This window comes from Labeo rohita, chromosome 2, assembly GCF_022985175.1.
Source record: "Labeo rohita strain BAU-BD-2019 chromosome 2, IGBB_LRoh.1.0, whole genome shotgun sequence".
Taxonomy (NCBI): Eukaryota; Metazoa; Chordata; class Actinopteri; order Cypriniformes; family Cyprinidae; genus Labeo; species Labeo rohita.
This window is the reverse complement of record NC_066870.1, coordinates 13263974-13286633: the sequence shown is the minus strand read 5'-3', so window position 1 is coordinate 13286633 and position 22660 is coordinate 13263974. Positions and strand designations below refer to the sequence as shown.

At 35.5% G+C, this 22660-nt stretch overlaps 1 protein-coding gene and 1 long non-coding RNA gene across 6 annotated transcripts in view; one reads left to right on the top strand and one right to left on the bottom strand.

Annotated features, from left to right (window-relative positions):
- The window catches only part of arhgef4 (Rho guanine nucleotide exchange factor (GEF) 4), a 113086-nt gene that overhangs the window by 73080 nt on the left and 17346 nt on the right, over window positions 1-22660 (bottom strand). Inside the window, exon 1 of one of the 5 annotated variants that reach the window (XM_051133774.1) lies at window positions 3180-3344. The exons of the other annotated variants lie outside the window; for them this stretch is intronic. Within the exon in view, the coding sequence (XP_050989731.1) occupies window positions 3180-3218 (39 nt within the window). The 5' untranslated portion in view covers window positions 3219-3344. Of the gene's footprint in view, window positions 1-3179; window positions 3345-22660 lie in introns of those variants that run through there. 5 annotated transcript variants of the gene reach the window in all.
- Window positions 17047-19345, top strand: LOC127180053 (uncharacterized). Its single transcript, XR_007829582.1, has 3 exons — window positions 17047-18407; window positions 18739-18816; window positions 19071-19345. It is a non-coding gene; the product is annotated as an uncharacterized LOC127180053 (long non-coding RNA).

Genomic DNA, 22660 nt, shown 5'->3' with positions numbered 1-22660 from the left:
GACAACTGATTGATTAAGCTGTTGACTGCTTATGTCAACAAAATTATGGCTGAAATGATCAGAAAGCGGTTATGCTGACTGAGCTCATGCATAAACTGCCTACATTCCCATGCCAAAAAGACAGAATATGAATTCAAAAGAATCTCTTTCAGAGGGAGTCGGGCTGTGAGGATGCATTTAGTCACAAGCATAATCTGACTCATGCTGTGCATGACATATTGCAATTCCACAATGTCCCTCAATGAGAGGTTCTTACATCACAGAGGAGGCTGCTGGAAAAGCTGAGTAAGACACAAAGCACAACGCTTAAACTGAGCTGCGACTGCAGCGCAATGCATCTGTAAGTGTCCTGTCCATGGGTCAGGTGGCTAAATCTACACAGCATATTTCAACATACCATAAAAACAGCTTATTTTGCTTTTCTACCAGTTTAAGGAACATGATGTACAGTAGCTCCAAGAAATATTTAAAGGATTACTCCACATCCAAAATAAAAATGTCCTGATAATTTACCTACTCCCATATCATCCAAGATGTTCATGTCTTTCTTTCTTCAGTCACAAAGAAATTTTTTTGAAGAAGAAGAAAACATTCCAGGATTTGTCATAGCAGACTTAAATGGTGCATTTTTAATTGAAGGTTAAAAATGCAGTTTTAATGCAGCTTTAAAGGGCTCTACACAATCCCAGCCAAGGAATAAGGTTCTTATCTAGCAAAACGACTGGTTATTTTGTTTTAAAAAATTACAATTTATATACTTTTTAACCTTAAATGCTCATTTTTTTTCGACCTACCCTAATGGTCTTGAATCAGAGTGCAAAGAGTACGCATGCACATTGCAGAGCTACACAAGACGAGCATTTGTGGTTAAAAAAATGCATAAATATACTTTTTTTAAATTAAAATGACCAATCATTTCATTAGATAAGACCCTTATTTATTGGCTGGGATCGTGTAAAGCCCTTTGAAGCTGGACTGAAAGTGCATTTTTAACCTTTAATCCGTTAAGCATCATTGAAGTCCACTGTATGGAGAAAAAAAATGTCCTCAAAAAACATTTTTTGCAACTGAAGAAAGAAAGACATGAATATCTTGGACAACATGGGGGTGAGTAAATTATAAGGACATTTTTATTCTAGAAGTGGAGTAATCCTTAAAACACTTAAAGGAATCGTTCACCCAAAAATGAAATGATGATTCTGTCATCGTTTCTTCACCGTCATTTTGCTCCAAAATTGCCAGAAAAGAAGGACAAAGATAAAATAGTCCATGTGACATTAGTGGCTCAACCATAATGTTATAAAGCTATGATAATACTTTTTGTGCAACTTAAAGGGGTCATCGGATGCTAAGTTCACTTTTTCATGTTTTTTGAACATTAATGTGTGTTGGCAGTGTATGTACAAATCTACCCTATAATGATAAAAATCCATACAGTGGTTTTTAATTAATCTGTAAAAATAATATCCCCTTTTTCAAATCTAGCCGTTCTCAGATGCCTGTCGGTGTGCCGTCACACCAACAGAGGTCACTCCCACAATAGTTGATTGACATGAGCGTTTTACCTCAGACCAGCTGTCACAGTCCAGTAACTTTCCTTGTTTCGATGCCGAAGCAGGAATGTAAGTTAGACAAGAATATTTCCGATTGAGCGATTGAGGTGTTGTGTTGCTGGATGTAATAATGAACATAGTGGTCGTCACTTACTCCCGACATCTGAGCCGCTGAAGATGCAGTGGATTACATTTGTTTGTGAATGGAATGCGCCTCCCGATCTACACATATCCGTCTACGTTCACGCGAATCATTCATGATCCAGCTTTACTTACAGCAGAAGTGTGTATAAGTGTTTTTTTATGAATCTTTGCGATCGCCTTTCCTTAGTTTCCGTAGTTAGGAAGTTTAGCGGCTAAACGTGGCTAAAGTAAACAAGATTGTCATTCCACAGAGAGACGAGAGGGGCGGGGTGAGAAGAGCTCATTTGCATTTAAAGGAACAACCCCTTAGAATGAGATGATTTTTGCAGAGCTCATTTTGACAAGGTAAAAAAGGTGTTGTTTTACAAAACCATTGAGAATTTTTAATCAAAGTAAGAATCATATTAACTTTATTCAACCATTTTTTTCTCTTCCGTGTCAGTCTTCCCCCCCAGGTTCAGGAGAGCATCACAACACATACGTGTGGTGCTCCGAAGTAGAAAACATTTACAGTATTTGTGAAATATTTTGCTTGAAACGTAAGTACTGTAAAACAAGTGCAACGACATTTATACATTTCTTCATTTATACAAGTCCTCATATATATTTTGGAGCCACTATATGGAAAATGTGCTGAAAACATACATATCTTGGCACACATTTTTAAGATATTTGTATACATGTGTATTTCAAAAACAGGAACACTGCTAGTGACAAAACTTTACTGCACACATTGACTCACTGGAGGCCGATGGCAGCATGTCAAAAGTCTTCCACCTCAACAGTGACGATAACAGTAAATTCAGCTGGCTGGACACTCTTGTTCTCTCTCTTATTTAAGTTAGACCCTGATCAAGCTGAAAAACTACTTGCCTTGTTGTACCACTCAAAACCATTTTTTAAACAGCACCTCCCCAAATCCATGACAACGCTAAAGACGCTGCCAATACTGCCTCCCAACTGAGTCCACTCACGCACACTAATACAGCCGTTGGTGAAGTTTCACTGACTCAGTGGGAGAAAGTCCAGGCGGTGATCTAGTCGTCCTTCATTTAATCAAACACATATGTGGATCTCAAGAAACAAACCCAAGATACAACCAAACAGCCCTTATAAGAAGTCTCTCAGACATTTGACACAACAAACACTCTGTGTTTGATACTAAAAGAAAGCAAACGTAATATTATAAACTAAAGCAAATGGATCAGCTCTTGACTAATGCTAATAATATCTGCTATGACGCTTTTTTTTACGTAAAACTTCGACATATCTTTCACCAAAGCAAATATTTCAAAAATGTTCCTTTGAACTCAATGCTGTCCTCTTTCCAGGAAGCGCAGTTGCAAGATAACCTATTAAGAACAGCTTCAAGCGCAAACAAACCGAATGCCATAACTAAAACACTATGACAGCGTGATGTTAATCTGTTCCAACAATCTGTAACCAACACTAAACTGTGAAAACAAGCTAAAGCATTCTTACCTTAAAGAAGCTTCGTATGAAGTATATAACACTCAACATTGTGAGTGTGTTGAGGAGGGGATGGCTTCAATCCTCTTTCACTCCCCCTCTAACCCTCTCACTCTCTCAATCCTCATGTCCTGTTGAGAGTTTCTCCAGCCCGTTCCGGCCGCATGCTTACTTGTTGCTATTTAGGAGCGCTCTAAGACTCACGGCACAGTCAGAGAGAGAGAGAGAGAAAGCGAGCGAGAGAGACAGAATGAACCTGTCATGCCATGCCAGTGGTTTAAGTTTCCTAACAATGAGCACTCCTCTGTTCAACTCAGCTATGTAAAAACAACCATCTTAGCCAGAGAACCATTTAACCACTTCAGTTCTGCTCCTACGAGCGTCTTAAAAGATTTAATTACACTGTCTGAGGCTGGTCTGAGGTACAATAACAGCGTGCAAGACGGGCTATGGTGGACTAAAAAGGCTGTTGTGGGTGGGAAAGCATGAGGTAATTTTATTTTATTTTTTATACTGTGAGTGTCTGTGAAACGCCCTGTGTCTACTAATGCCTTAATCTCAAACCTCCCGCCCAGCAACTGTACCTGTGGTGTCTTGATTTATATAAACACTGAGTGTGAAGTTAAACTAAACATCACTTGGCCGTCGCTGCAGGGAGGGTCAAGTGGGCACACGCTCGCCAAAAGCCTGGTGTTATCATGTGTTTACGAAACATACCGTAGGAAGGTTTAACCCACGTTGAAAGGACCTGCAGTGGAAAGTGTGTTTCATCCTATAGCAGAGGTATACTTAAGATGGAGTGTGTCATTTTGTGCAACTAGTGTCAACAACTAATAACTGTTTCTCATACACTACCCCATTGGTTGACCCAACAGATAGTCCCGCCTCAAACGGATGTCATTGGTTGGGCCAGTTTAGTCAAGATCAAACAAGCAAACAATCAAAGCAATCTTTTGACTCTGCCAATAGAGCCACAGTTGCACTTTTTTCATAGAAATTCATCTACACTCTTAAAAATAAAGGTTCCAAAAGGGTGTTTTTGCAGTAATGCCATATCACAGGGGTCACCAGACCCGGTCCTGGAGGGCTGGTGTCCCTGCAGAGTTTAGCTCCAACCCTAATCAAACACACCTGAACCAGCTAATCAAGGTCATACTAGGTATACTTGAAACTCCCAGGAAGGTGCATTGAGGAAAGTTGGAGGTAAACTCTGCAGGACACCAGCCCTCCAGGAACACGTTTGGTGACCCCTGCCATAGAAGAACCATTTTTGGTTCCCCAAAGAACCTTTCAGTGAACAGTTCCTAAAAGAACCATTTTGAAGAAGATTTTAAAAATCTAAAGAACCATTTTCGACTATTTTCTGCATTTGAAAGGTTCCATGCATGTTCAAGGTTCTTCATAGAACCACTGATGCCAAAATAAAACCTTTATTTTTAAAAATGTATGCAACAGGAGTTTCCATCGCATTAAAACCTGAACTTAATTTTCTCCAAGATAAAAGATTCAGCATTACTTTTCCATTTTCTCTATTTGCATACACCGTTCAAAAGTTTGGGTCGGTAAGATGTTTTTGAATGAAGTCTATATGTTCACAAAGGCTGAATTTATTTGATAAAAAACATAGCAGTGAGACTGTGCAATGTTATGACATTTTAAAATGAATAAATAAAAGGGCAGCATTTATTTAAAATAGTAATCTTTTGTAATATGATTAATGTTTTATCATCTTATTTAATCAGTTTAATATATTCTTGCCGAGGAGAGTACAAGTAAAAGTAGAAATGTCTTTCCAAAAAAATTTGAACAGTTGTGCAGTTTTTTTTTAGGTAGGTATTTAATGACATTTTTAAATGCATAAATGCATTTTTAAAAATAACCAATCAAAGCATATTAGTAGAATACACTACCAGTCAAAAGTTTTTGAACAGTAAGATTTTAAATGATTTTTAAATAATTATCTTCTGCTCACCAAGCCTGCATTTATTTGATCAAAAATACAGCAAAAGCAGTAATATTGTGAAATATTTTTACTATTTAAAATAACTGCTTTCTATTTGCATATATTTTAAAATTAATTCCTGTGATCAAAACTAAATTTTCAGCATCATTACTTTAGTCTTCAGTGTCACATGATCCTTCCGAAATCATTCTAATATGCTGATTTGCTGTTCAAGAAACATTTTTTTAATATTATCATAAATATTTTAAACAGCTGAGTACATTTATTTATTTATTTATTTTATTATATTTTCTTTGATGAATAGAAAGATCCAAAGATCTGCATTTACTGTATATACATATAAAGATTCAGCATAGAAATTAATTATTATATCATTTAGTATAGAATAGAATTATTATAGAATTAATAAAAGTATTACAGAAATGAATAATTTTATTTAGTAAGGATGCTTTAAATTGATCAAAAGTGGTGATAAGGCAATTTAAAATGTTACAAAATATTACTTTTTTAGATAAATGCTGTTCTTCTGAACTTTCTATTCATCAAAGAAACTTGAAAAAATTCTACTCAGATGTTTTCAACATAATAATATATAATAATACTATTTTTTTAAGCAGCAAATCATCATATTAGAATGATTTCTGAAAGATCATGTGACTGGAGTAATGATGCTTAAAATTAATCTTGAAAATCATAGGAATAAATTACATTTTAAAATATATTCAAATAGAAAACCGTTAATTTAAATAGTAAAAATATTTCAAATTTTACTGTTTCTGCTGTACTTTGGATCAAATAAATGCAGGGTTGGTAAGCAGAAGAGACTTCTTTAAAAAACATTCAAAATCCTACTGTGCAAAAACTTTTGACTAGTAATGTATACTCAAATCAAAATAAAATATAACATCAGAATGAATTGTTTCCACAAATGGTCAGGACGGAGTCAGAGGGGACTTTATATTGCGAATGTTAAAGCATCTCTTTGCTATGAAGTAAAGATGAGAAAAGACAAATTTTGAGTAATATATGCCTGCTACAAAAAGTTTCACATCCAAAACGACCTGTTAAATCATGTGAGTGTAAAAGTATGTTGGAATGACAACAGCAAAATGTTGGCAGGTAGGCGAATAAAACTTCAGTATCAAGATTCACATTTCACATCATTAATCATGTTTTGAAATAGTGCAGCTGTTCTTGACAGAGGGGGCCCTCTGCTGTACAACTGTGGATATACAACCAAGGGGCAGTAAAGGCCTAGAAATCACTGCTAGGCACTGAGGAATTGAAACTATTATGAGGGTTTATCAGACTATTAAATATCAAAAGCAAACAAAAGTAATATTTTATCTAAAATCTTTGAAGCTATAAGCATGTCAGGCCGTTTTTTCACACACAAAAATATAGGTAGGCAATGTATCCAAATGGACAAAAGTGTGACAAGTATTAAAGTTACAACCAGACTGTAAAAACCAAACTACAGGCTGTTGATCAAATGTGTTTTGTTCTATGGTTAAACTATTTTACACAAAAAACATCAGCTATTGTAACCAAACAAAGAAGGTCTTTCATTCTCTGTTTTGTCTACACCTTTTTGGCTGCGTTCACAGTCTGCTGTGACCACAAATCACCGCCTGCTGCCCACAACAACGGACAATTCAGTTGAACTCCTCAAGCCCGTCCTCTATGTCTCTGCCTGTAGACTCCGCTGTTCCCTGGGTGACGGCAGCCTCCCTCGGGGCTATTCAGTGTGTCAACTCTCTCTGGGAGGTAGACGGTCGGAGCAGTTGGCGACGGACCAGTAGCTCTAGTACCCCTCTATCTCTCTCCCTCACACTTTTCTCTCTCTAATTTAGTTTGACACTGTTTAGTCGGAGGCCTTTCCTGAATGAGGCCATTGTGACCAAAGCGACTGAATGACAGTCACGAAGGACAGCGTCCGTTCCTTGATTTCTCGCACTTTAGAAGATGAAGATTTCCACAGCGTGACCGAGACGGCGGGACTCTGCCATCGTGCTTTGTGTGGGCCGAGGAGAAGCTTATGATATTCTCATAATGGATATGAACTCTGTCAAGAGGCTTTCGCAGAGACAAAGAGGTGGGAAGGCAATGTGCCGGGAATCGACACAAAACGCATTATAATTACAAAAGCAGTCGGAGAGCACTCAGCTACCCAGCAGATCACTCACAGCGGCCTCCCACCACGATTCTGACAACTCAGCACAGCTATAGATGCAAAGGCACTCAAGAAAACACACCCGCACTGAAATGTACACAACGGCCAGTGCACGTGGTCCCAAGCGGAAGCTATATGTGAAAGGTCAACATTTACATAAACAATACAGGCACTGTATTTAGCTTCTTGAGGAAATTAGTAGGTTAATATTTCATTCTTGCAAATTAAACATATAAGGTGCTTTCCACATGTCCCGCTGCCTTTTTTAAGTATTAATTATCTCAAATAAAATTAATACATAAAATATGTTACAGTACATATGTACTGAAAGTCAAAAGTTTTTGAACAGTAAGATTTTTAATGTTTTTTAAAGTCTCTTCTGCTCATCAAGCCTGCATTTATTTGATCCAAAGCACAACAAAAACAGTAAACATTGTGAAATATTTTTACTATTTAAAATAACTGTTTTTCATTTAAAAATATTTTAAAATGTAATTTATTCCTGTGATTTCAAAGCTGAATTTTTAGCATCACATGATCCTTCAGAAATCGTTCTAATATTCTGATTTGCTGCTCAAGAAACAATTATTATTATTATTACTATTATTATTATTATTATTATGTTGAAAACAGCTGAGCAGATTTTTTTTTCAAGTTTCTTTGATGAATAGACAGTTCAGAAGAACAGCATTTATTTGAAATAGAAATCTTTCGTAATGTTTATCATCACTTTTGATCAATTTAAAGCATCCTAGCTAAATAAAAGTATTATTTCCATAATTTCTTTCCAAAAATAAACAATAAAAAATATACTGACTCCAAGCTTTTAGTGTATAATGTTCCAAAAGTTTTTATTTATTTCAGATAAATGCTGATCTTTGGATCTTTCTATTCATCAAAGAATAATAATAATAAATGTTTATTGAACAGCAAATCAGCATATTAGAATGATTTCTGAAGGATCATGTGACACTGAAGACTGGAGTAATGATGCTGAAAATGTAGCTTTGATCACAGGAATAAATTACAGTTTTAAATATATTCAAATAGAAAGCAGTTATTTCAAACAGTAAAAATATTTTAAAATTGTACTGTTTTTGCTGTACTTTGGATCAAATAAATACAGGCTTGGTGAGCAGAAGAAACTTCTTTAAAAACATTAAAAATCTTACTGTTCAAAAACTTTTGACTGGTACTGTATATATTATTTTGTATGTATTATTTTTAACTATAAAACGAGAGAGTGAGTAAATGATGACAGAATGATCTTTTTTTAGGTAAACTGACTTGTATGTTTATTTATTTAAATGTTTATTTCTATAAAAATATATATATATATATTTTACTTTTTTATTTTATTAATTGTCCATTAATTTAGTTTATTTTTACTATATTTAAACATTGACGTATTGATCATAATTCTGGAGTTTAACACCTCCTTTTACTACTTATTGAGCAAAAAAAAAAGTTTGATGCCCTGCATTGTACCCTATTGTGGAAAATGCCATGACGCCTGATTTTCACAGGTTCATGTTTTAGAACATAAATAAGTAGATACAAAGATAAGAACATATATAAGTTTTGTAAGCTTCATGAATTTAGTTTCATAGTGCGTCAGAGCAGTCACTTGTGAGACAAATTTGAAAAAAAGCATGTGACATGAACACCCTGAGGTATCCAGGGTCACAAAACCTTGACATGACACACGTTTAACATGACCCTCAAACCTTGTGTGGGTCAGTTACATAATGTGACAGTTCATCTGCTAGGATCATGTGTTCTCAGGGACGTGGTGTGTTTGTGTTTTTATTTGTTTGAAGCTGGTTCCTAGAAAGAAAAAAAAAAAATCCAACAACACAAAATGTTTAGTCTATGCCGTGATGTCAATTATTTTATCAGCAGTGAATGCTTTCAAATGTTAACGTGAAATTGTAGCATTTTGTCTTTGATAAAATACTTTCTCTTATCTCAGCTCCATGTGCAGAGACGACTATCAGTAAGGCATCCTCAGGCTGCTTTCCATGAAAAGTGCAACACTGTTGCTTTGTGGTGCTACTAAAACTTAGCTTTGAGATTTTGAGCATTCTGAACAACTCAACATATCAACACTGACCAATCAACAGCATGATTTAAAGGTGGGACTGCTTTTTTTGAAAATAGCCTAATGACTAATAGCTAAATTATGTATGACGTGTAAGAGAATTTTTTTTTTTGCTTGAAAGTCATTATTTTTGCAATTTGCTGATGGTGCAGGTAAGACACACTAAAATCCCATTGATTAGATCAAACTATATATGTTTTTCCTGAAGACCATTGTCACGCCTGACTCTTAACCGGAAGGATGCCTTGTATTTCCAGTCTCCAGTAATTCTATTAAAATGTTTCTAAAAGGTACATGGCTCCATAGCACCATCACTTTGCAATGTCGTAATGGTGGTGCTCATTGTTTACTCAGCAAATAAGGTCTATATGGTTAAATCTTAAAAACTCAAGCTCATAATAGCTTCATCTGCATACAGAGACCACAGCATTCATTCATTGAGAGTTCCACCATCATTCTTTCACAATCAAGTCAATATCATTTGCTTTCTAATATACATGTGTTCCTAATTGACTGGAAAATAGGGCAGTCTGCTTTGCTTTCTCAAGCTACTGTGTTTCATTCTAGTGTCTACTCTACTTACACAGACAACAGCAACCTCAATTAAACACGATCATTATAAAAAATATACACAGACACAAACCAGAAAACACACTTGGACAGAACAAGGAAAAATTAGCTTGGCACTTAGCCAAAAATAATGATTTATATGTTTCTATATCAAATATATGATGTTCTTTTTATCTTTCTATTCATCAAAGAATCCTAAAAAAAGTTTCCACAATGTAATAAGAAATGTTTCTTGAGCAGCAAATCAGCATATTAAAATGATTTCTGAAGGATCATGTGACATTGAAGACTGGAGTAATGGCTGATGAAAATTCAGCTTTGCCATCACAGAAATAAATTACAGTTTAAAATATATTCAAAACAAAATGAGTAAAATACTACTATTTTAACAGTTCTTTTATTGAATAAATGCAATCTTGGTGAGCATAAGAAACTTTGAAATGCATAAATCTTACAGGCCCCAAGGGTAGTATACAGCGGCCTCCAAAAATATTGGCACCCTTGGTAAATATGAGCAAAGGCAGCTGTGGAAATAAATCTGCAATGATTATCTTTTTGTTCTTTCATTCAAAAAAATCACAAAATTCTAACCTTTCATTGAAGTAAACAAGTGAAAGTGCAGGGAGACTCACATTCTCAAGTTCACAACTCAAGTTCTTCTCCAATGCATGTTGGCCACAATTATTGGCACCGCTAGAAATTCTTTTTAAGTAAAATATCTCTGAAGTATATTCCCATTCATATTTACATTATTTTTTAGCACACCAGGTTGACTAGGAGTATGAAATTGTCCAGCCATGACTTCCTGTTCCAGAGAATTATAAATATGAGGAATAACAAAGGCCAAATTCCCCTAATCATCCATCACAAGGAGTAAAACCAACAAATATAGTTCTGATGTGGCTGTAAGAAAACAGCTAAAGCTGAAAATCCCCATTTCCATCATCAGGGCAATAATTAAGAAGTTCCAATGAACTAAAGATGTTACAGATATGCCTGGAAGAGGATGTGTGTCTATATCGTCCTAATGCACAGTTAGGAAAAGAGTTTGAGTGGCCAATGACTCCAAGAATCACAGCTGAAGAATTGCAGAGATTAGTTGAGTTTTTAGGTCAGATGAAACTAAAAAAAGAGCTTTTTGGCAGCAAACCCACCAGATGGGTTTGGTGCAAATAAGGTTAAAAAGTACCCCATGCCGGAGGTCCTGGACGTCTCGTTCAGATACATGGCATCACGGATTCTATCAAATACCAACAGATAAAAAATCTAAACCTGACTGCCTCTGTTAGAAATGGGCCGTTGTTGGATCTTTGATCATAACAATGATTCAAAACAAGCATCAAAATCAACACAAAATGTGTCACTGAGGACAAATTGAAATTGCTTCTGCCATGGCCGTCCCAGTTTCCTGACCTCAACCGTTTTGAAAATGAATGGGGTGAACTGAAGAGAAGAAACACCAGCATGGAGCTGGGAATCTGAAGGATCTGGAGAGATTCTGTATGAAGGAATGGTCTCTGACTTCTTGTCAGGTGTTTTCCAAACTCATTAGGCATTATAGGCAATAATGCAATAATTGGGTTCCAAAAGTTGTAAACAACGTGAACTGGAACTTTGTGGAACTTTCAGCCACCTTTACTCATATTTACCAAGGGTGCCAATATTAGTGGAGGGCACTGTATATGTGCATAATGCACTTATATAACATTGTTAAAATCTAAAAATAAAACAATTTGTGTAAAAATGTGTTTTAGATTTGTTTTGGTGATAAACAGCAAATCCGACATTCTCCTACCGAATAAATAAATACATGTTCATGAAATACTGGTTTGACTTTAATATTCTAGAAAGACACCATTCAAGAAACATGAAACCAGCACATCTACGTAGGAATTCAGTCAGTTATACAGTTTAACAGTCATAGTACAACAGTCAGTCAATCAGAGTTAAATCTTCCAGGGAGCTGTGTAATATGCAATGAAATGGGAGGCCACCTCAGACATAATTAATCCAAGGGAGCTGTCTAGGTGGGGAAAGATCTTACTGATAGCTCTTGAGCTCTGGATTTGTAGAGTCCATGTTCCTGAGGCGAGGGATGTCATTCCCATCGGACAGAATATAACCCAACCCATAACAACAGAACCTCCCAGGACACGGAGCGTGAGAAAAAAGCAGAAACAATGCAACATGCTGCCCATGGCAACTTAAGCACACACACAATTAAGTTGTTGGTGCATATTACACAGTGCTGTCCAGGCAACAGCAGCTCGTTGAGACTGTGAGGGTCAAATCAATAGCCTCCTATGGAGTGTTCTCCTCAGAAGGACTTCCATTCCCACCTTTAGAGCACAAACTCTCTGAGATTGAACTGCTTTTGCTTATTACTACCAACTGTTTGGAAAAGAGAACACCAGTGGTATCCAGAGGCTGTCAGTCAGAGAGCTTGTGAAATCACTGCATTTTTGAAACTGAGGAAAAAGGCACGGATTCTGAGATGAATCATTCATCATAAAATGCAGGACTCCTTGGAAGATCAACACTGAGCTCTCAATCATTAGAGTCAGGGATATATTACACTTGCAGATCTGCCTGGCCTGAATACAGCATTACACTTACTTCTAGACAGTGATCCAAACATTTCTGGATTAAAAACAAAAATGTTAGCTTAAGTGAAGAATATGAGATTCTGATATACAAGATACATCAGTATATACAATATCTACAAGGGATGCACAATATATGTCAGTACCAGTCATATCATTGCCAAATTTTGTATAGTTTTGGTCCGTACTATACTACTGTATATCAAAAATTTTCATCAAATCTCAAAATGAATATCTATTTTTGATATGTATTTTGACACTTATGGTACTTTTAAAACAAAATGTCATTTATATTATTGAAAAATATATAATATAATATAATATAATATTTAAATTAAAACAAAAGTTATAGTGTTTTAATTTTATATTTTATTATATTATATTAAACACTATTACATCTATTGAATCTCAAAATGAATTGATACATATTTGATACATATTTTTGATACTCGTATTTTTAAAATAAACTTTCATGTATATTAATAAAAATAATATAATATAATTTAAATATAATATAATATAATATAATATAATAGGACATTCACATAACAACAAAATTTCTAGTGTTTTATATTATATAACACTGTTACATCTTTTAAATCTCAGAATGAATATCTATTTTTGATACATTTTTTAAACCTATAGGATTTTTATAAAATCTATAAGTTTCATGTATATTATTAAAAAAATAATAATGTAACAATATAAATAATTTAATAATATAATAATTTAACTATATTAACTATAATATAATATAACTATTACATCTATTAAATCTTAACATAAATATCCATTTTCAATATAATATAATATAATTATATTTAAAATTAAAAATAAATTTAAAACTAACATTTCTAGTGTTTTAATGTTATATTAAATAACACAATTACGTGTAATTATAGCGTTATTATACAACACTATTACATCTATTAAATCTCAAAATGAATATCAGTTTTTGATATATATTTTTGATACTCATTGTATTTTAAAACAAAATTTCTAAAACCAAGGATTTTTTTAGTCAACTGTTTTTAGACATTATAGTATAACACAATATAACATATATTTAAAACTAAAACTACATTTTTACAAAAATACATTTTTAATAATAATTTATTTTAATACTAATAATAATATATTAATTTTAAGATTTTTATCATGTCTTATATAATATCATCTTATACATGAGTTATACAGTAGAAAATAAATCAGCATACTGGAATTTCTGATAACCAATCAAGAATCAACAAAGCGCTGGAATAATTTCATTTCAGCTGCTGTTGAACCATTAATTTAACTACAATTCTCCCTTAAGCTGCAAATTCTTGCTCAACCTGACAAGTTATTCAGGAAGCGAATACAGCGATACAGAATTTATAAGCCACTTTGAATGTGTCCAATTCTACAGAAAAAAACATGAATCAAATGAAACAAAGACGCAAACAGGATACAAATGATTCTCGAGATTTTCCAAAACAACGCTTAGCACTACATACTTCACTTATGAGCACTGTTGCTGATTGTTATTTGAGATGGATAATCCACAATGAAACACTCATGCAACAAGACCTGAGCATAAAGACTGGTCTGTGTTTATCCATGTTTATACGACTCAGCGCTGCTCATTTGCGCAGAGCCTAAACATAGCCCAAGATTCCTTCTTGAGTCTTCCTGGCCGTGCATGTTAGCCTTGTATTTGTTTTGTTGTATTCCACCAGTTGCGTGATGTGACAGTTTGTAAGCCCATAATGACACATGGCATGAGAGTGTGGAAACATAGCAAACAAGCACTGATTTAGAGGCACAAGTGTTTTCAATCCTTCCTCCTAAGAGAACTGAGTGCCATACACATGTATCGCACGCTATATTCCATCACAGCAAAATATATACTTACATACTACATACTATGGATATAGAATGCATCAAATCCAATGCACCTATTACATAATTAAAACAACTGATTATAATTAGTCTAACCAATGTCTATAATACTTTTAGAAAGTTATTTGTTTGTACTCCCATTTATATGAAAACCACACCAAAGACTGTATCTAGCAAGACAGTTCACTCGTATCACTATGAATGAAAACAACAGCAATACACAATATGGCACAATACATGCGACCTAAATAAAACGTCAATTGCAAATTGCAAGTCATTACTGCAGCTGCTGTTTAAAGCTCCGGTTACCATAAAACAGAGATGCATGTTTGGGACCGCACATGCACATTAGCTTTGCCAACATGAAATATAGGCTTTTTAAAAGCTATTTGAGGATAAGTGAGGACATTTATGGGTTAAATTTTACTGCAGATTTATAATGTCATTTAAACGTGAATTTGGCAAGCAGATTTCCCCCTGTGTTTCCGCATTCAAGAAGATTGGAGCTTGCATTGCATGGCCAAAATATGGCCGACAAGAGAATTGACTTTCTTTGACTTCAGGTTCAATTCAATTCAAGTTTATTTGTTTAGTGCTTTTCACAATACAAATCGTTGCAAAGCAGCTTTACAGAAAATTTACATTTCTACAATATATTTAGTAGTAGCTTATTAGTGGTGACTATGTCAAATTGACATACATATGGCAGAGATGTACGGTAAAAATCAAGTTAATGACGTAATCAAACAGACAATAAACAATATTAAAGGGGTCATCGGATGGCCATTTTCCACATGTTGATATGATTCTTTAAGGTCTTAATGAAAAGTCTATAATATACTTTGGTTAAAAATTCTCAATGGTTGTGTAAAACAACACCCTTTTTACCTTGCCAAAATCAGCTCTGCAAAAATCATTGCATTCTGGGGGATTGTTCCTTTAAATGCAAATGAGCTCTGCTCGCCCCGCCCCTCTCTTCCCTCTGTGGAGTGACGAGCCTGTTTACTTTAGCCGGACTGTTACAGCTGATCTCAGGTAAAACACTCATGTTAATCAACTATTGTGGGAGCGGCCTCTGTGGGTGTGACGCCACAACAACAGGCATCTGAGAATGGCTTGATTTAAAAAAGAGAATATTATTTTTACAGATTAATTAAAAACCACTGCATGGATTTTTATCATTATAGGGTAGATGTGTACATACACTGCCAACACACATTAATGTTCAAACAACATGTAAAAGTGAACTTTGCATCCGATGACCCCTTTAACAGTCATGAATTATTTGTTGCATTATGTGACTTGACTTGTTTTTGAGCCAATCCCTAATTCCATTTGACTTATTACTTTGGAACAATGGAAAAATTACATACAACACAAATGGCTGACTAGTACCACAAATCTTAGCAATACATTCTGTTTGCAAAGAACATTATTTTATGAGAATGTACAGCTATTTTGATATAGCCATTTGTGAAAAAACTGGCATATTGTTCTGTCACATGATTCCATTTTGTGTCTTGTTTTGGACTTTTATGTTGCAATTCCAGTTCCATGGTTTCCTGTTACCTGTCCTAGTCTTGTAGTCTGTTTGTAGTTTCTTTGCTGATTAAGTGATTTTGTTCAGGTGTTTCTTGTTTCCTTATTATGTTTCTTTATACTTTGTTAAAGGAGAAGTTCACTTCCAGAACAAAAATGTACAGATAATTTACTCACCCCATTGTCATCCAAGATGTTTATGTCTTTCTTTCTTCACTTTATTGCAGATTTATAATGTCATGGAGATGGGAGATAGGAAAAAATGAGATGGGAGATTTTTTTATGTTTCTTGAGGAAAACATTTCTCCATATAGTGGACTTCTATGGTGCCCACAAGTTTGAACTTCCAAAATGCAGTTTAAATGCAGCTTCAAAGGGCTTCAAATGATCCCAGCCAAGGAAGAATGGTCTTATCTAGCGAAACGGTTATTTTCCAAAAAAAAAAATGTACAGTTTATATACTTATTAACCTAAAATGTTCATCTTGTCTAGCTCTGCGATGTGCATGCGTAGTCTGTGTATTCCGGGTCAATACAATTAGGGTAGGCTGAAAAACTCCCATCTCATTTTTTTTTATCGCTGCAGAAGTTCCGACCCAGTGTTTACAAAGTGAATGTGCAGATAAGGTCAAACGCCCTTTACAAAAAAAGGTAAAACAGTGATGTATTTTGAAGTTGGAGGAGAAAATGAGATGGGAGTTTTTCGACCTACCCTAACTGTACTGACCCGGATTACACAGAGTTTGCATGCGCAGAGCTAGACAGGATGAGCATTAAAGGTTAAAAAGTAGGTAAATTGTACTTTTTTTAAGAAAATAACCCATCATTTTGCTAGATAAGACCCTTCTTTTTTGGCCGGGATAATTTAGAGCCCTTTGAAGTTGCATTTAAACAGCATTTTGGAAGTTCAAACATGGGGGCACCACTGAAGTCCACTATATGGAGATAATTCCTGAAATGTTTTCCTCAAAAAACATAATTTCTTATCAACTAAAGAAAGAAAGACATGAACATCTTGGCTGACAAGGGGATGAGTCGATTATCTGTAAATTTTTGTTCTAAAAGTGAACTTCTCCTTTAATGTATAGTTGTATATGTTTTTTTAGGTGCTTGTCATATCTGAATAGTTCATTTTTAGAGCAAATATTTAGACCTCTTACAGACCATATGGCTCATCCAAACCATGTCTATCGATCATATGAAGCCTACTTGTCATAACCACAGTAAACCACAAAGGCAGAATGCTGTTGAAAGGACATGATCGCATTGATGGACCAGCAAGCAGGTGCAGGAAATGAAATCCAGCCTTTCTGGAGCGCTGTTCAGTCCTGTGAGACTCCAACATGGGCAGAGGCCATACATGTGAGTTTGATCACCCATGCTTTATTTGCCCATTCAAGAAATCTGAAGTCAAAAGTTAGCTTTGTGTGAAAAACAAACTGAAGTCAACATTCACTGCTTCACAGCCGTGGACACCATTCACTTTCATTGTATGAAAAACAGCAGCTTAGACACCGCTTATACATTTTATGTTCCTTGGAAAAAAAGTAAGTCATACTGGTTTCAAAAGACATGACTGTGAGTAAATAATGACAGAACTGCTTGACAGCCATAGTCACCATTCACTTTCACTGCATGGAAAACAGCAGCTTCAACATTCCTTGTGTTTCTTGGAAGACAGAAAGTCAATGATAGTAAGTAAATAATAACATAGTTTTAATTTTTGCTGAACTAATTTTTTACCCATGCTAATGTGTTTGCCCTCATTTTAGAAGCCGAATCTAAAAATATGATTTATGCTATGCACATTAAAGAAATCAAATTAGAAAAAAACTCCAATACTATCGAGTACTTGACAAAACAAAAACAATCCAAAAACACACACTCCGAGTTCAGCCAGAACTGAGCGACCTCAAACAGAACAAAGGAGGTGAGAGTGAAACCAGATCCTTTATCAACGTGTTCCCATGCAGAGGAGAAGCTCTGACTCAGGATCGGTTTGCATTGCTGGCATTATCCCACTTCTCCGTTTAAATAAATCTGCTTTGCTGTGAAAGAAACAAAGAGAAGAGAGAAAATGGGGTATCTGTTTCACAAACCCACAAGCCAACAACACCTGCACCAACAGCCCTGAATAACAAGTGCAATTCTTCTAGACAAACGAGGTTCCTGGTGAGCTGGAGGGGGAATTTGAAGTTGATGCAGACTTGTTCACGCACGTTTTTGCTTCTTAATTGTCAGTCTGCATGTGAGGTAACCTGTTACATCACAGGAAGGCAAAGGTGCGGTGAGTCGGTAGAAGGGCACAGCTTCTTGGAATCTTGGCTCGTCTCTGGCTTCGCCATTGTTGCTATGGCAGGTGTGTTAGAGACAGCTTTGGAAAGATGGCGCGTGTTATTCTTGTGAAACACGTAAGTCTGACAGAAACATCATTATTATTAGAGGAAACCCTCTGGGCTTTCCAGAAAACTTGTGTGTCAGTTACTGTAAAAGCAAACAAAATAAAACATGATGTGCAAATAACCTTTACATAAAAATAAAAAAACTAAAGGGGTACTACACTCTACAGAATGCTGTTTTTTTTTGTGTGTGGGGGTTGGGGGATTTAACCCAAATGCTGGATTCAACTTATTGGGTCATTTTATTGGGTTATTTTTAATATTTTTACCCAAGTGCTGGGTAGTTTTTAACGCTGAGTTTTTTTGTTGTTTTTTCTACCCAACTGCTTACGAAACAACCCAGCTGCTGAGTTACAGGCTTTTTGAGGAGAGAGCGGTTCTCAGCGCCGCCAATTTGTTGCACTTCATTAGCGAAATAAAGGTTTGTATACATTTTATTTCATTTATAACATCTTTACTGGGCTGTAAATTGTATTATTTTACAAGGACCAGATGTCAATCAGCTGCCTCAGCAGCGGTCACTTTGCATGATGGAAACACCTTTTGCCTTGCCTAAAATAAACCAATTTTATTTGTTATAGTACTGAGTACTTAGAGTAATTTAATTTGATGTTAAAATATGTTCTCTATTGTCAGTACTGTTTATTTATGGGTAGGTTTTGGTGTCATTCACAGCATCTTTCAGCTATGAGTGAAACAGGAGGCCAAAGTCTAAAGTTCGCAGTCACCCCGGAGAACAGCAGAGATTTACAATTAGTGTTATTCCGGTAAAAAGCGATTACAGAGAACGGTTGGATACACTTAAATTAGAATGTTTTTAAAGTTTTAAATGTTACACGAGTTTAAATGTATGTAATATTGTAAACTATGCTGTATTCACCTAAATAAATTAAATTTGTCTTGTACTTTGACCATGTGTTCTTGCTTAATAATAAATGTTCACCATTTGATTATTGCTGTTGCCTCTAGTACTTCTGTGTGTTTTTTATAAGTTCCAGTCCATTTTAAGTCAACAATATAATAATTTTTAAACAATAGTTGACTTAAAGTTTTACTCCACCCCAAAATGAAAATTTTGTCATTAATCACTTACCCCCATGTCGTTCCAAACTCGTAAAAGCTTTGTTCGTCTTCACTACACAATTTGAAATATTTTGGATTAAAACCGGGAGGCTTTTGACTGTCCCATTGACTGCCAGGTGAATACCACTGTCAAGACCCAGAAAAAGTATGAAAGACATTGTCAAAATAGTCCATCTGCCATCAGTGGCTCAATCTGAATTTTATGAAGCAACGAGAATACTTTTTCTATGCAAAGAAAATAAAAGATTTTATTCAACAATTCGTCCGTACCACACGGATACATTTTCTGTGTATATGTACACTTTGATTTGAAACAGAAACAGCGTATCAGTGTGGTACGGCTGACAAAGAGATGCGTATGTAGTTTGTGTCCAGCGGATAATCTCCAAAATGGTGCTACGCTGATGCAGAGGAGATGAATTGTTGAGTAAAATGTTTTTTTTTTTTCTTTGCGTACAAAAAGTATTCTCGTCGCCTCATAAAATTCAGATTGAACCACTGATGGCAGATGGACTACTTTTCTGGGTCTTGACAGTAGTATTTACCTGGCAGTCAATGGGACACAGAACGAGACATTTTGCTGCAGAGAACACATTTTTGTGAAAACAATTGGAGAAAGTTTATTAATAAACCTTTGAGTAATTCTGAGAACGCAAGTTGATGAATTAGAAGCTTTTGTCACCTCTCTACTGCAATCATGGCCCATTCCTCCCTTGAAAAAGCTGCCAAAAGCAGGCCACTCAAGAACATTCTATGACTGATCCCTGAACCAAGCATAAGTAGATTTAGATGTATACTTTGGGATGATTGTCCTGCAGGAAAGTCCACTGATCATTAGCTTCAGTCTTTGCACCGAAGACATCATATTTTTTGCCAAAATGGCCTGATACTTCAAGGAATCCATGATATCCTTCATACGGTCATGTTTTCCGCTTCCTGCTACAGTAAAACAACCCTATAACAGGACTGACCCACCTCCATGTTTGACTATGGAGATAGTGTTCTGCTTTTTTTTGCACCAGACATACTGCTGATCCATAGGTCCAAAAAGTTCCAGTTTGGAAACATTCTTCCAGAACTCCACAGGTCTATCCAAATGAATTTTAGCATGTTCAAGATGGCTTTTTTGTTCTTCTTGGTGAAGAGTGGTATTCGGCAAAATGCCTCAAAATAAAATTGTCTAGTATTCATCTTTTACTCTGTATTAAAAAGTTTTTCCTCCTTTCGTTGGGTAATCTTGCAAGTCTTCGGCTGTACATTGCAGGTTTTTCCCAGTTGCTCTGATATTTTTGATCAGCATCCTCAAAGGTTTTCTGGTACAACACATTTAAACTAATGAATAAAGCTGCCAGCTGTGTCTCTAGGAACTTTTAATGCCTTGGAAATCTTCATGTAGCATTAGACTTTCTAATATATTCAAACTATTTCTTCTCTATAGCAATGGTGACAGCTCTGTTGACTTTACCATATTTGCTACTCAACCTCAGCACATGCATGGGCTAAATGTATGTATGTGTAACAGCCCAAGCAAATTCTGTTTTTTTTTTCAATAGAGTTTCTAAAGGTTTAATTGTGTTTTAAGACAATTTTGCTCCTTACCATAAAAATAAGTGACTTAAAACAGCAATGTTGAACAGGGGTTGAATAAATATAACATAGCTTATTAAAAATCCTATGACTCAAAAACATGACATTATATATTGACATTATCACTTTTAATATGCCAGTAAACTGTTGTAGATGCAATTTTTATAAAGTCCGGGATCTTCCGAAAAGCTTGGATTTGTAAAGTACTGCAGTCTTTGGGGGTTTGAATAATTTCGATTGCAACTGTACAAATGTACACATTGTGTGCAGCAGATAAAAAAAAAGACATTTTTAGTTTACAGAGCCATGACGGTGAGTAAATAATGACAGAAATTTCATTTTGGGGGGAACTATCTCTTTAAGATATTTGCATAGAGAACATTTCAGGCTTAACACATACAGGACATGACAAAGAAACAAGTCGAGAATAAGAAATGGGTTCTGGAAACCTTCAGAAGTAGCTCCCAGCAACATTTAACAACCAATTCCCTGCGTCATTTGTTGGCTAAAATTTCTCCAAGGAGTTGGACGCATTTTGTGGTTGGACTCTAATATCTGTTGTGTATGTTCTGAGTGTTCTTTGTGCAAGCCTAAGGTTAGCTCACAGGGAGGAAAGAAGAGAAGAAAGAAACAGCAAAAGAATCAGTGAAACCATCTCAAACCATCAGACTGTTGAACAAAAGTGGTCTGGAACACTGGGAAAAGTGCTGCTCTCACACTTACATAGAGCTGCAGGACTGCCAATAAGAACATAGGGTCAGGGGACCTATGAAAAGCTTGCATAACTCCAGACAGGAGGCCGATATACAACAGAAGGAAAGCCCAGGAAATTACTTGAATTCTTGACATTAAACCACACTAGCACCACTATTTACTTTCTAAGGCCATTAGGGTGTAGTGCAGCGGTTCTCAACCGGTTTTGCGTCAGGACCTTTCATTGCAAATCAAGTGGCAACTCAACACAAAAGCACCAAAATGTCCTTAAAACTGAATACTGAAATGTAATAATACCATGAACTATATAGGCATGCACAATTATTAACATCACATTATCAATTATGATGTGTTTTTAATCTCTACGGTCAATAACACACTGTACAAAACACATTGTGGTCACAAACATGTTGGTACTTTCATTTAAAATGCTGTTAGACGAGAAAAAAAAAACACTATTTAAAACAGTGCTGATAAAAACATGAAGACAAAAAACACTGCAAGATATTAACAATGCACCATCAATGTCTTTTAAAGAAATGACATATATAAATAATATGTTTAAAATAATCCAATTTATTGGGCAAAATTTTCGGGTATTTAAAATTTTTTGAAAAATCGACTTTTGCGAAGTAGTCCTAGGTTTTTTTGCCCAATCGTAACCAGACCAGTGCAGGAAGATTCTCTTCAGAGTGAATAAATATCAAAAAATGTTGAACTTTCGACTCTCCATCGCAATGGGACGCAAACTGTTCAAAAGGGGCAGGGCTGCCTTTACTAAAACAGCCAGAACTACTGAATGGAATGACATATAGTCGCCAAATTCACAATGTGTACTGTATGTAAGAGCTGAATCTGAGGTCCCATTAAAAAAGTCGTGG